At 45.8% G+C, this 15,257-nt stretch overlaps 1 protein-coding gene across 5 annotated transcripts in view; it reads right to left on the bottom strand.

Annotated features, from left to right (window-relative positions):
* The window catches only part of LOC126271912 (focadhesin), a 273,808-nt gene that overhangs the window by 185,475 nt on the left and 73,076 nt on the right, over positions 1-15,257 (bottom strand). For all 5 annotated transcript variants that reach the window (XR_007549156.1, XM_049974302.1, XM_049974305.1 and 2 more), the window contains exon 8: positions 11,368-11,918. Coding sequence is in view for 4 of the 5 variants with exons in the window: in XM_049974302.1 (XP_049830259.1) it covers positions 11,368-11,918 (551 nt within the window). In the remaining variant the exon portion in view is untranslated. The remainder of the gene's footprint in view (positions 1-11,367; positions 11,919-15,257) is intronic.

Genomic DNA, 15,257 nt, shown 5'->3' with positions numbered 1-15,257 from the left:
GCAAGTCATGGGAGCAGCTGGAGTTATTGTTAAGAACGAACCGACAGGACAGACAATCAAGTAGAGGATGACAGACACTACAAGCGACCAGGCAAAACACGAGGCAAGCAAGCAAGAACTGAGGTGATAAACACAATGAGACAACGATGCAGGAACACTCCAAACAACGACAGTATGTATCTAAGCACATGGAACCAGAATGCAGTACGACCGAGGTGCACAAATGAACTACAGTGAGTACCAGACCACTGGGGTAGCACCGCGCAGCTGCCTAAATACATGACTGCAGGAAACGTAATTAGCTGCGGACTTCACATTGTACAGAGAGTGGCACACTCACATGGCAAGGCTAGTGGCACAAGTGCGCGCCAGAACACACAGACCTCTAGTGGGAATCCAGGTCCATACCCTCTGGGTTGTATTCAACTTTTGCACCTCCCAACATCAGAATCTGTGCATAGGGGCGGAAATGCCCCAGACGGTGCTGTGGTGGGTGGAAGGAAGGAACGGAGGGAGATCCTGTGTCATCGACCGTCTGCAGTGGGTCAGGAGGGCAGTCTGTGGAATGTGGAATCCATCAAAATGTCACCGGGGGGGGGGGGGGGGGGGGTCAGGGCATCAAACGCTGTCTCTGATCCTCATGGATGTGAGAAGGAGCACCAGTGTATCTGTGGGGAGCCAGCAGCCATTGCCAGTGGGTCCGACTTGAGGGCCTCGTGCACAACAGAAGGAGGTGGGGGGTTGGGGGTGTGACGTGCCACAAAGGGGTATTCGGCCAGAGTTGATAATGGTGGCAGCAGTTGAGCCCCTTCTGTGTCTGTACTGACGTCACACGCTGCCCATTGGTCATGACTACTGAGGCGGGAGTCCATACGAGCGGGCCTACATGGCTGTGCCTGGGGTGCAGTGGTCAGAGGGTCAGAAGCGGAGTTCAGAAGGTGACAGCATCAGCAGATGGAACAGGGCCCATGGTTGCCACCCATGGAAGAGTTCGGCCGCACTATGACCATCAATCGGCGTGTTGTGATAAGTGCTCAGGTATAAGGTGAGGGTCGATGTGATGGCAGAGGATTTGATCACTTTTGTCAGCTGTTGTTTAAACATCCTGACCAGTCGTTCCGCTGTGCCATTGGAGGACGGACGGAACAGAGGTGTGCAGATGTGTTTGATACTGTTGGCCTCAAAGAATGTGCAAGAGGAAGCTGCCATGAATTCGGGGCCATTATCGGAGACCAAGGTATGAGGCACGACTTCGATGGCGAGCACCTGAGCCAAGGCTGTGAGTGTGGCATCAGTCATGGTGGACATCATGTGCACCACATACAAGTACCTGGAATGTGCATCCACAGTGAATAACCACAATGATCCCAAGAATGGACCAGCAAAATCGTGATGGATGTGATCCCAGGGCAGCAAGGTGTGAGCTAGAGTGCAAATGATAGCGAAGGGCTGGCCTGGTGAGCGACACATACCATGCACCCATGGACCAAGCGTTCAATGTCACCTTCAATGCCCGGCCAATACATTTGCCGGCGAGCCAATGCCTTCATATGGGACATCCCCAGTATCTCCAGTGTAGGAAGTGTAGGATATGGTGGCGCAAATTGGGTGAGATGATCACCTGATGGGTGTCAGCCTCTGTGGCCAACAGAAGGACACCCACCACAACCAATACCCTGTGTGAGAGGTGCTGCCAGGGTCTGAATTTAGTTTTCAACCAGTGAGTCAGGTAGGTGGGCCAACCATGGGTCACATAGAATGGGATCCCGGCGTGTGGCAGAGATGACCTGTGTAGTCATGACGGGAAATCCGTCCCAGTTATCTTGGTGGGCCATATCAATTTGAAAGCAGAGGACTTCCTGCTGGTCGAACTCGGGATCAGAGCCTGAAAGGAGAAGTGACAAGGCATCTGCATTGGGAGGGTTGAAAGGCGGGCTTATGTAATTGCATAAGAACAGTGCCCAGTGCTGGAGATGTTGAGCAGTTCACTCTGGGAGGTGTGTGTGTGTGTGTGTGTGTGTGTGTGTGTGTGTGTGTGTGTGTGTGTGTGTGTGTGTCAAATACAGTAAGGTTTGTGATCAGTGAGGAGAGTGAACTTCATCGCAAAGAGGTAGATGTGAAACTTTTGAATGGCAAACACAACCGCCTGAGCCTCTTTCTCAATCTGAGAATAGTTCCTGTGCTAGAGGAAGCATCTTGGACATATACACAATGGACTGTTCTTAGTCATCCTCTTCCTGTGGGCCAGAACTGCCCCAATAACATTGGCCGAAGCATCGGCTGCCACTAATAAGCGGCGGTCCGAAGGGAAGCGAGTCAGGCAAGGGGCCTGACCATAGCTTTCAAGCAGAGAAAAGCTTGATCACAGGCAGGAGTCCAGTTGAAAGGCACCCCTTTGTAATGCAAGGAATTGAGGGGCTGTGCAATGTCAGCGGCCTGGGGTAAAAACTTTAAGTAGTAGTTAGCCTTGCCCAAGAAACCTGGAGATCAAATAAACCCTTGGGGTGGGGAAGGGAATTGATGATCACGACATTGCCATTCGACGGGTGAATGTCATCTTTACATCTACATCTACGACACACTCCACAAGCCACCTAACAGTGTGTGGCGGAGGGTACTTTCGGTACAACTATCTGATCCCTTCAACCCTGTTCCACTCACGAATAGTGCATGGGAAGAATGATTTGTCGGTAAGCCTCTGTATTGGCTCCAATTCCTTGAATTTTCTCCTCATGGTCAATATGCAAGATGTATGGGGGGGGGGGGGGGGGGGGGGAAGTAATATGTTGTCCGAGTCTTCCTGAAACGTGCTGTCCCGAAACGTCAATAGTAAACCTCTCCATGATCACAACACCCGTCTTGTAACTTCTGCCAGTGGAGATTGTTTAACATCTCCGTAACACTCTCTCGCCAGCTAAACAATCCCACGATGAAATGTGCTGCTCTTCATTGGATCTTCTCGATCTTCTCTATCTCCTCTATCAGTCTTATCTGATAGGGATCCCAGGTAGATGAACAATACTCAAGAATCTGGCAAACAAGCGCCTTATAAGGCACTTCTTTCATGGATGAGTTACGTTTCCTTAAGATCCTTCTGCTGAACATTAGTCTGGTGTCTGCTTTTCCCACTGTCTGTTTTATATGGTCATTCCACTAAAGGCTGCTCTGGATAGTCACGTCTAGATATTTTATGGCAGACGCTGTCTCCAAATGTTTGTCGTCAATAGTGTAGCTGTACAGTAGTGGATTTCTTTTCCTATGTATGTGCAATATGTTACATTTATTTATGTTCAGGTCAACTGCCAGAGCCTGGACCAATCATCAATTCCCTGCACGTTGTTCTGCAAATTCTTATTATCTTCTCACGTTGCTACTTTGGCACAGACAACTGTATCATCTGCGAATAGCCTTAAAGACCATCTGACACTTTCTACTAGATCATTTATATATATTGTAAACAGCAACGGTCCTATCGCACTTCCCTGTGGTACTCCAGATATTACCTTTACAACTGTTGATTTAGTTCCGTTAGGAGCGACATGTTGAGTTCTGTCTGCAAGAAAGTCTTGAATCCAATCGCAGGTCTGCTCAGATACTCTGTAAGCTTGTATTTCTTTCATTAAATGGCAATGCCGGACAGTGTCAAATGCCTTACTGAAATCATGGAACACAGCATCAACCTAAGCACCGTTGTCCACTGTGCTATGGATCTCATGGAGAAACCGAGCGAGTCGAGTTTCACAAGATCTCTGTTTGCAGAATCCATGCTGATTTTATACAGGAGATGTTCATTTTCTAAAAATGTCATAATTCTTGAACATAAAACATGATCCACAATTCTACAACAGATTGACGTCAACGATGTAGGTCTATAATTGTGTGGATCTGTGTTATGGCATTTCTTAATAATGGGAATGAGCTGTGCTTTTTTCCATTCGTGAGGTACCTTTCATTGCTCAAGCGATCTACGATAAATTACTGCAAGAATGGAAGCAAGTTCTTTTGCATAATCTTTATAGAATCTTATAGGTATGTCATCTGGCCCTGAAGCCTTTCTGCTACTAAGTGATTGTAGCTGCTTTTCAATTCAGTGATCAATTATCTCCATATCTGCCTTTTTGATGTTCGTACAACGATTGAAAGGAGGGACAGTGTTATGATCTTCCGCGCTGAAACAACTTTGGAAGACCAAATTCAGTATTTTGGCCTTCTCTCCGTTATCTTCCGTTTTGGTGCCAGTATGGTCATTGAGAAAATGAATAGATGATTTTGACCCACTTACTGATTTCACATACAACCAAAATCTCTTAGGGTTTTTACTTAGGTCAGTTGACAACATCTTACAACCATTGAAAGTTTCTCTCATTGCTCTCCTTATGCTCATTTTCACTTCGTACAGCTTTTGTTTGTCAGCTAGGTTTTTACTTCTCTTGAATCTGAGATGAAGTGCTCTTTGTATACGCAGCACTTTTCTAACACAGCTATTAAACCATGGTGGATCTTTCCCATCCCTTAAAACCTTATTTGGACATATTTGTCTAGAGCATATTGAACAATGCCTTTTAATTTTTTCCATATTTTCTCCACACCTTCGTCGTCATTGCTGAATATTTCATGCCAACTGCTTCTGAAATTTGTATCCTTTCACTCTTGCTGAGCAAATAAATCTTCCTACCTTTCTTAACAATCCTTGTAGGACCTGTCATCATATATGCCATCACAGCCTTATGATCACTTGTACCTTCCTCTATGTTAACTGAGATCAGGTCTGTTTGTTGCCCAATCTGCACCTGGAAGAAAGTTGAAGTCACCCCCCTATTACAACGGCATGATCGGGAAATTCTGCAAGTTCTGTCTGATGTGCTCTACAACTACAGTTCCTAACTCAGGTGGTCTATAAAGGCATCCGATCACGATTTTTGATCATTCTTTGATACTCACTTTCACCCTGATTAATTCACATTCAGAATCCATGACAACCTCACTAGAATTTATTGAATTTTTTTCTGCAATAAACACGTCGCCACCACTAGCGACTAACCTATCCTTACAATAAACATTCCAATCTAAACTCAGGATTTCGGTGTCATTGACATCTGGTTTCAACCAGCTTTCTGTTTCTAGTACTATCTGTGCATTATAACCTCCAGTAAGTGATACTAATTCTGGGACCTTTCCTTGGATGCTCCTGCAGTTTACTAAAATCATATTAATCTTTTCTATATCTGATATGCAAGGACCATGATTCAATAAGTTGCTGTGGCTGATTTAACAGGCAAATCATCTTTGATCCCAAGGGAGGAGTTCTATAACCTAAAAAAGCCCCATGTGCATGCCACATGTGCTCCGCTACCCTAGTAGCAACTTCCTGGGTGTAGTGCACACCTGACCTGTTAAGGAAAACCCTATAATTCTGCACCTTATAGCAGAGGTTGAAAAATTCGCACCAGTACCATTGCAGAGTCATCTGAGCCTCTGGTTTAGACCTTCCACTCTGCTCCAAACCAGAGGACCACGATCAACCCTGGATACAATGATACAAATAGACAGCTTAGCCTGCACCCCACGTGCGTTGCTAGTTGCCTTCACCAAATCAACCAGCCACCAAAAGGACCCAAGGATGGCCTCAGAACCCAAGCATCAGGCATCATTCATGCCAAAATGTGCCACTACATGCAGCTGATTGCACCCAATGTGCTCGACAGCCGCTGGCAGGGCCTCCTCCACATCACAGATGAGACCTCCGAGTAAACATACCGAATGCACACTGGAATTATTTCCTGCCTTGCCTGCTATCTCCCCGAGGGGCTCCATAGCCCGGCTAACATTGGAGATCCCAATGGCTAGCATGCCCATCCTCTGTACTTGCCCAAAATGGGCAGGAAAATTGACCGCTGGCCCAACAGGAGAGGCATCCCGTACTGGCTCAGAGTTATCATCAACACTGGGTAGCACTTCGTACCTGCTGCTAAGATGTAGGGAGCCAACCACACGGCCTGCTTCCTCATTTGCCTTCCACCCAAAGATGCGCGAACCCGCCACTGTCTGCCAAGGTTTCGCATATGCTCGCAGTGTGTACGGCAGGTGACCAAGATGTCATCTAGACAATTGACACAAGCCGGGTAGGGCTGTGTAAGCTGATCCAGGTACCTCTTGAAAATGGCCGACACCGAGAAAATACCAAATGGAAGGCACCTGTGTTTATATAATCCAAAAGTTATATTGATGACAATGATGTTCTGGGGTTCCTCATCTAAGGGCAGTTGGGGGTAAGCCTCCGCCAGGTCAATGTTAGAGAAGTACTCGCCATGCGCAAGTTGGCAAGAAGGTCTTCCTTCTGGGGAATGGGATAAGTTTCAACCAGGGACTGTGCACTGATAGTAACCCCAAAATCCCTACATGGGCAAAGGCAGCCATTGGGTTTCCTGATCACCACTAACAGGGTCGCCCAAGCAGTCGCCTTCACAGGCGCGATGACGCCAGGAGCTTGCAGTCAATCGAGCTCTTGCTTGACTGCTGGACATAAGGCCGCTAGAAGGGGTTGAGCCTGGAAGAACTGTGGCTGAGCATCTGAATGGAGGGCAATGTGCACCTGGAAGTCCGAAGCACACCCTAAGTCAGACTGAAACAGTGAGGCATAGTCGTGCACAGATCGTCGAGGTCCTGGAACAGGACGCCTGTAGAAATGACCTTAACTTGATCACAAATCAAAAAGTAAACAGTGTAAAAGGATCGAGTCCAGAAATGTTGAAAGCCGTGGGCCGGTCAACCACCAGTAGGGTCAGGAGCGGGGAACATTTTTGTAGGTGACTCAGATTGAGAACTGCCCACGGAGGGGGATAGAACCATCACCTACATGCTACCGAACCTTTTATCCACATCTACATCTACATCCATATTCTGCAACCCACCATACGGTGCATGGCGGAGGGTACCTCATATCACAATTAGCATCTTCTCTCCCTGTTCTACTCCCAAACAGAACGAGGGAAAAATGACTGCCAAACAGAACAAGGGAAAAATGACTGCCTATATGCCTCTGTACGAGCCCTAATCTCTCTTATCTTATCTTTGTGGTCTTTCCGCAAAATGAGGGTTGGCGGCAATAAATCGTACTGCAGTCAGCCACAAATGCTGGTTTTCTATATTTCCTCAGTAGCGATTCACGAAAAGAATGCCTCCTTTCCTCTAGAGACTCCCACCCGAGTTCCTAAAGCATTTCCATAACACTCGCATGATGATCAAACCTACAAGTAACAAATCTAGCAACCCACCTCTGAATTGCTTCTATGTCCTCCCTCAATCCGACCTGATAGGGATCCCAAACACTCAAGCAGTGCTCAAGAATAGGTTGTATTAGTGTTTTATAAGTGGTCTCCTTTATAGATGAATCACATCTTCCCAAAATTCTACCAATGAACCGAAAACGACTATCTGCCTTCCCCACAACTGCCACTACTTGCTTGACCCACTTCATATCGCTCTGCAATGTTACGCCAAAATATTTAATCAACGTGACTGTGTCAAGCGCTACACTACTAATGGAGTATTTAAACATTACTGGATTCTTTTTCCTATTCATCTGCATTAATTTACATTTATCTATATTTAGAGTTAGCTGCCATTCTTTACACCAATTAAAAATCCTGTCCAAGTCTTCTTGTATCCTCCTACAGTCACTCAACGATGACACCTTCCCATACACCACAGCATCTTCAGCAAACAGCCGCACATTGCTATCCACCCTATCCAAAAGATCATTTATGTAGATAGAAAACAACAGCGAACCTACCACACTTCCCTGGGGCACTCCAGATGATACCCTCACCTCCGATGAACACTCACCATCGAGGCAAACATACTGGGTTCCATTACTTAAGAAGTCTTCGAGCCACTCACATACTTGAGAACCAATCCCATACGCTCGTACCTTAGTTAGGAGTCTGCAGTGGGGCACCGAGTCAAACGCTTTCCTGAAGTCAAGGAATATGGCATCCGTCTGATACCATTCATCCATAGTTCGCAAGATATCATGTGAAAAAAAGGGCGAGTTGCATTTTGAATAAGCGATGTTTTCTAAACCCGTGCTGATGCTGGACAGCAACTTCTCTGTCTCAAGGAAATTCAGTATATTCGAACTGAGAATATGTTCGAGAATCCTGCAACAAACCGATGTTAAGGATATTGGTCTGTAATTTTGAGGATCCGTCCTTCTACCCTTCTTATATATAGGTGTCACCTGCGCTTTTTTCCTGCATTCAGAACTTTACATTGAGCAAGAGATTCGCGATACATGCAAGCTAAGTAAGGAGCCAATGCCGTAGAGTACTCTCTGTAAAACCGAACTGGAATCCCATCTGGAGCTGGTGATTTATTTATTTTCAATCCATTCAGCTGCTTCACAACCCCAGGGACGTCTCTCACTATGTCCTCCATACGGGAATCTGTACGAGACTTAAATGGCGGTATGTTTGTACGATCCTCCTGCGTGAAAGATTTTTCAAATCCTAAATTTAAAATTTCAGCTTTCGTTTTGCTGTCTTCCGTTGTCAGGCCAGACTGATCAGTGAGTGATTGAATGGAAGCCTTCAACCCGCTTACGGAATTTACGTAAGACCAGAATGTCCTTGGGTTTTCAGCAAGATCTTTTGCTAAGGTATGACGGTGGTAGTGGTTGAATGCTTCATGAATCACTCTTTTTACAGGAGCACGAATCTCTACTAACTTTTGCCTGTCCTCATTCTCCCAATCTTTCTTGTACCGTGAGTGCAACTGCCTTTGCTTCCTGAGCATTCTACAAATTGTGCTGTTAAACCACGGTGGGTCTTTTCCGTCCGTAACCCACTTTTTCGGCACATACTTGTCCAATGCATGATTTCAATGTGTTTAAAATTTGTCCATAATTCTTCCATGTCCATTGTACTGGAAGTAAATGAAGTCGATTCATTTACTAAGTGGGATGCTAACAACTGCTTATCTGCTCTTTCTAGTAAGAATACTCTCCTAGCCTTCTTGACCGACTTTTTAACTTTCATAACCATAGTCGTAATGACGACATCATAATCACTAATCCCTGTCTCAACACTTGACACCGTTGATGAGGTCTGGTCTGTTCGTGGCTACCAGATCTAAAGCATTTCCATTACGCCTTGACTGTCGATTTAGCTGCTCAATACAGTTTTCGGATAATGTGTTCAAAAGTAATTCAAACGACGGCTTGTCTGTACCACCTGTAATGAATCCACAGACATCCCAGTCTATACTAGGTAGGTTGAAGTCGCCTCCGACTAATATAGCATGATCCATGTGCTTCTCCAATACAGAATGTAGAATCCCTTTGAATGATTCTAGAACTGTCACGGTGGCACCTGATGGCCGGAAATAACACCCCACAATTAACTTTATTTCCCCTAGCCCTGTTAAACATGTCCAGATAACTTCACAATCACATTCTATCTCGACCTCAGTAGACACAATATTTTTGTCAACAGCAATGAAGACACCACCTCCTACGGTGTCTATCTGTCTTTCCGATACACGTTCCTACCCTCACTAAATATTTCAGAACTTCCTATTTCAGGGTTCAGGCAGGTCTCAGTCCCAAGAATAATTTGTGTGCCGCACGCTTCCTGGAGGGCAGTAAATTCAGGAACTTTATTCCAAACACTCTGAAAATTTGCTGCTAATATCTTGATAGCTGAAGTGTCCTTACACTGAGCCCATCCTGATTTCCCTGCCTGCATGTCGACTGGTGAGTGTTCATCAGGAGACTTCGCACTACTGCCTAGCCTAAAAAGCCCCCATGTGCACGCCACAAGTACCCTGCAACCCGAGTAGCTGCTTCCTTTGTGTAGTGGACCCCTGACCTATCTAGGGATGTCTTACAATTCCCCACCCAATAGCGAAAGTCTAGAAATCTGCAGCCAAGACCGTCACAGAGTCAACAAAGCCTCTGGTTGAGACCCTCCACTCGGCTCCAAACCAAAGGACCCCGATCCACTCTCGGAATGATGCTGCAAATAGAGAGCTCTGCTTGCACCCCACTTGCGAGGCCTGCAGTCTTCACCAAATCTGCCAGCCGCCTGTACAAACTGAGGATCGCCTCAGAACCCAAGCGATAGGCATCATTGGTGCCGACGTGAGCAACTACTTGCAGACGACTGCACCCCGTACACTCGATAGCCGCAGGCAAGGCCACCTCCACATCTTGAACGAGGCCCCCAGCAGACAAAACACCTGGGGTGTCTCGATCAGCGCGCCAGATCCTCCGTCGTCGTTGCACCTCGAGGCAGCAGCCTGAAGGCGGCTGACCGTGGCCAACAGCACACTCAGCTGCTCGCGAATCGCGGCCAGTTCCTCCTTCACCCGCACACACCCTATCCACCTCATTGCCAAGCCCCGAGCAACTGGCATGAGGTGCACAGTAGAGAATGGATAAGCAAAGCAAAGCCGCCACGGGAGAGAGGGGGAGAGCCACTGCAGGTTATCTCAAACAATGAACAGACAGGACAGATGAATAAGTAGGGGACAACGCACACTACAACCGACCAGAACACAACATGAGTCAAGCAAGCAAGAATTGAAGTAATAAACACAGCGAGACAACAACGGCAACACAGGAACATTCCAAACAATGAAAGTATGTATTTCAACACATGGAACTGGAACACAGTAAGGTCGAGCACATGCAAACTACAGCAAGCAGCAGACTGCCAGGGTATCGCCGTGCAGCTGCCTACATTTATGACTGTGGGAAACTCGATTGGCTGTGGACTTCACATGGTACGGAGAGTGGTGCACTCAAACAGCAAGGCTTGCAATGCAGGCGCACGCTGGAGCACAGAGACCCTTAGTGGGTATCCAGGTCAATATCCTCTGGTGCGCATTCAACTTCCACACCTTCCGACACCAGACATACCATCACCACATCAACCAGGTGCCTTTCTCCCTCCTACCACACCTCCCTCTGCTACTTCACTACCACACTTTAACTTTCCTTATCTCTAACCTTTTTCAGTTTCTCTGTAGTATAGAGCCTTCATGTTGCTCAAGTACTCTACCTTCTGCCACAACATTCCTCTTAATAGTCTTCTAATTTGTCTCTGCATACCCCACAGCACAGTCTTTCCTAACCCCCCCCCCCCCCCCCCAATCTTGTTTTCCCCCCTGTCTAATCCATGTCCCTGCCATTTATCACTACTTATCCCAGCAAATACAGATGCTTGCTCTAGTCCTCAGTTATGGACTTGTACTTCAGACTGTTTAAACAACATTCCATCACATCAATATGCACTTTTTTGTCTATAATACTATGTATTCATAAACAAATTTTTGAAATTTATGTTAATAGTCTCTCAAAATTGTTACCTTCTGTACTGCCATTTCAGGTAATTTCTGAAGTAATTCCAGCTGCATTGCTGGATCTCTCTCTTCAGCCAGTTTGTACAGTATAAGTGTCATTATACTTGAAGAGAGTTCATTATTTTTATCCACCATTTTCAGCAAAACTGAAAGGCATTCTTGTCTCTCTGCATCTTGGTCAAAAATATGAATGAAAAGAGCAGATATGAACCAACGTAGTTTATCAGTAATGCAACGCGGTGCTGATGCCATTTTTTTTAACCATTGAGAAATAGTATTAGGATTACTCTGCCACTGCTCAGACAAACGACACAATTGAACTGCAATGTTCACACGATTATCTGATGCACGCACACCAGAAAACCACTTGTTTGTGGAAAGACGACCAGTATGGCTTCCCCACACATGGTTTGCATTTATATATGAATGTATGTCATTTGCCAATTGCAATGCTTCACCAGCCAAGTATGTAGGGTATATCAACCACTGGAGTAAAGCACATGTCAACATCTTTGCAGCCATTACATTGGTTGATTTTTGAGTAACAAGTGATTTACCTGAAAAAGAAGGCAAATGATTGAAGTTAACTATCAGTAAAATATTTATATAAATGAAAGTAGAATAAAATAGACTGTAACTATAAAAATGATACTTTCATTATCCATTCTTTACTTAATCATATTACACAAATATATTTTACAAAACTAGTTTTTCAAATAAAAATCACTGCAGAGATTTTATCTCATACAAACTACACCTTCTGACTCCTCCACAAGATATATAATTTTTCAATCTATAATACCAATAACTCTTCTCACTACAGCACCAATTACATATACAACAAGAAGGAAATATGGTTTACACTGTTCAAATGGCTCTGAGCACTATGTGACTTAACATCTGAGGTCATCAGTCCCCTAGAACTTAGAACTACTTAAACCTAACTAACATAAGGACATCACACACATCCATGCCTGAGGCAGGATTCGAACCTGCTACCGTAGCGGTCGTGCAGTTCCAGATTGAAGGTTTACACTGTAAGCTGGAAAATAAGATTGCAGTAAAAATAGATGTAAAACACAGTACTACAAAAAAAAAAATTTAACCCACTCTGAAGTGATTTCATGTGCCTGCAAGATAATAACAAATAATTTAAAAGTATGGAAAAGGAGGTTTCAATGACAGAACCTTTTATTTTACAGATAAAGTTTTTGACAGACAGAGATAGACAATTTCTGACATTTTTCAGTTTAAATGTCTCTTGTTCTTAACTTTTGTTTGATAATTAAAGACATTGTTTTATTGTATAACTGACAATAGGATTCAAATAAAATAGAAAGAAACTTCCACGTGGGAAAAATATATTAAAAACAAAGATTCCAAGACTTACCAAGCGGGAAAGCGCCGGTAGTTAGGCACAATGAATAAAACACACACACAGAATTTCAGCTTTCGCAACCGGCGGCTGCTTCGTCAGGAAAGAGGGAAGGAAAAGGAAAGATGAAAGGATGTGGGTTTTAAGAGAGAGGGTAAGGAGTCATTCCAATCCCGGGAGCGGAAAGACTTACCTTAGGGGGAAAAAAGGATAGGTATATACTCGCACACACACACACGCATATCCATCCATACATACATACACAGACACAAGCACACGTATTTAAAGGCAAAGAGTATGGGCAGAGATGTAAGTCAAGGCGGAAGTGTGGAGGCAAAGATGATGTTCAATGACAGATGAGGTATGAGTGGCGGCAACTTGAAATTAGCGGAGATTGAGGCCTGGTGGATAACGAGAAGAGAGGATATATTGAAGGGCAAGTTCCCATCTCCGGAGTTCAGATAGGTTGGTGTTGGTGGGAAGTATCCAGATAACTCGGACGGTGTAACACTGTGCCAAGATGTGCTGGCCGTGCACCAAGGCATGTTTAGCCACAGGGTGATCCTCATTACCAAAAAACACTGTCTGCCTGTGTCCATTCATGCGAATGGACAGTTTGTTGCTGGTCATTCCCACATAGAAAGTGTCAGTGTAGGCAGGTCAGTTGGTAAATCACGTGGGTGCTTTCACACGTGGCTCTGCCTTTGATCGTGTACACCTTCCGGGTTACAGGACTGGAGTAGGTGGTGGTGGTGGTGGTGGTGGGAGGGTGCATAGGACAGGTTTTACACCGGGGGCGGTTGCAAGGGTAGGAGCCAGAGGGTAGGGAAGGTGGTTTGGGGATTTCATAGGGATGAACCAAGAGGTTACGAAGGTTAGGTGGATGGCGGAAAGACACTCTTGGTGGAGTGGGGAGGATTTCATGAAGGATGGATCTCATTTCGGGGCAGGATTTTAGGAAGTCGCATCCCTGCTGGAGAGCCATATTCAGAGTCTGATTCAGTCCCGGGAAGTATCCTGTCACAAGTGGGGCACTTTTGGGGTTCTTCTGTGAGAGGTTCTGGGTTTGAGGGGATGAGGAAGTGGCTCTGGTTATCTGCTTCTGTACCAGGTCGGGAGGCTAGTTGTGGGATGCGAAAGCTGTTTTCAGGTTGTTGGTGTAATGGTCCAGGGATTCAGAACTGGAGCAGATACGTTTGCCACAAAGCCCTAGGCTGTAGGGAAGGGACCGTTTGATATGGAATGGGTGGCAGCTGTCATAATGGAGGTACTGTTGCTTGTTGGTGGGTTTGATGTGGACGGATGTGTGAAGCTGGCCATTGGACAGATGGAGGTCAACGTCAAGGAAAGTGGCATGGGATTTGGAGTAGGACCAGGTGAATCTGATGGAACCAAAGGAGTTGAGGTTGGAGAGGAAATTCTGGAGTTGTTGTTCACTGTGAGTCCAGATCATGAAGATGTCATCAATAAATCTGTACCAAACTTTGGGTTGGCAGGCTTGGGTAACCAGGAAGGCTTCCTCTAAGCGACCCATAAATAGGTTGGCATACGAGGGGGCCATCCTGGTACCCATGGCTGTTCCCTTTAATTGTTGGTATGTCTGGCCTTCAAAAGTGAAGAAGTTGTGGGTCAGGATGAAGCTGGCTAAGGTGACGAGGAAAGAGGTTTTAGGTAGGGTGGCAGGTGATCGGTGTGAAAGGAAGTGCTCCATTGCAGCGAGGCCCTGGACGTGTGGGATATTTGTGTATAGGGAAGTGGCATCAATGGTTACAAGGATGGTTTCCGAGGGTAACAGACTGGGTACGGATTCCAGGCGTTCGAGAAAGCGGTTGGTGTCTTTGATGAAGGATGGGAGACTGCATGTAATGGGTTGAAGGTATTGATCTATGTAGGCAGAGATATGTTGTATGGGGCTTGGTAACCAGCTACAATGGGGCGGCCAGGATGTTTGGGTTTGTGAATTTTAGGAAGTAGGTAGAAGGTAGGAGTGCGAGGTGTCGGTGGGGTCATGAGTTTGATGGAGTCAGGTGAAAGGTTTTGTAGGGGGCCTAAGGTTCTGAGGATTCCTTGAAGCTCCGCCTGGACATCAGGAATGGGATTACCTCGGCAAACTTTGTATGTAGAGTTGTCTGAAAGCTGACGCAGTCCCTCAGCCACATACTCCCGACGATCAAGTACCACGGTCGTGGAACCCTTGTCAGCCGGAAGAATGATGATGGATCGGTCAGCTTTCAGATCACGGATAGCCTGGGATTCGGCTGTGGTGATGTTGGGAGTAGGATTAAGGTTTTTCAAGAAAGATTGAGAGGCAAGGCTGGAAGTGAGAAATTCCTGGAAGGTTTGGAGAGGGTGATTTTGAGGAAGAGGAGGTGGGTCCCGCTGTGATGGAGGACGGAACTGTTCCAGGCAGGGTTCAATTTGGATAGTGTCTTGGGGAGTTGGATCGTTAGGAGTGGGATCAGGATTATTTTTCTTCGTGGCAAAGTGATATTTCCAGCAGAGACTACGAGTGTAGGACAGT

The sequence above is a fragment of the Schistocerca gregaria genome, chromosome 5 (genome assembly GCF_023897955.1).
Source record: "Schistocerca gregaria isolate iqSchGreg1 chromosome 5, iqSchGreg1.2, whole genome shotgun sequence".
Lineage (NCBI taxonomy): Eukaryota > Metazoa > Arthropoda > Insecta > Orthoptera > Acrididae > Schistocerca > Schistocerca gregaria.
This window is presented reverse-complemented; position numbering and strand designations above follow the sequence as displayed.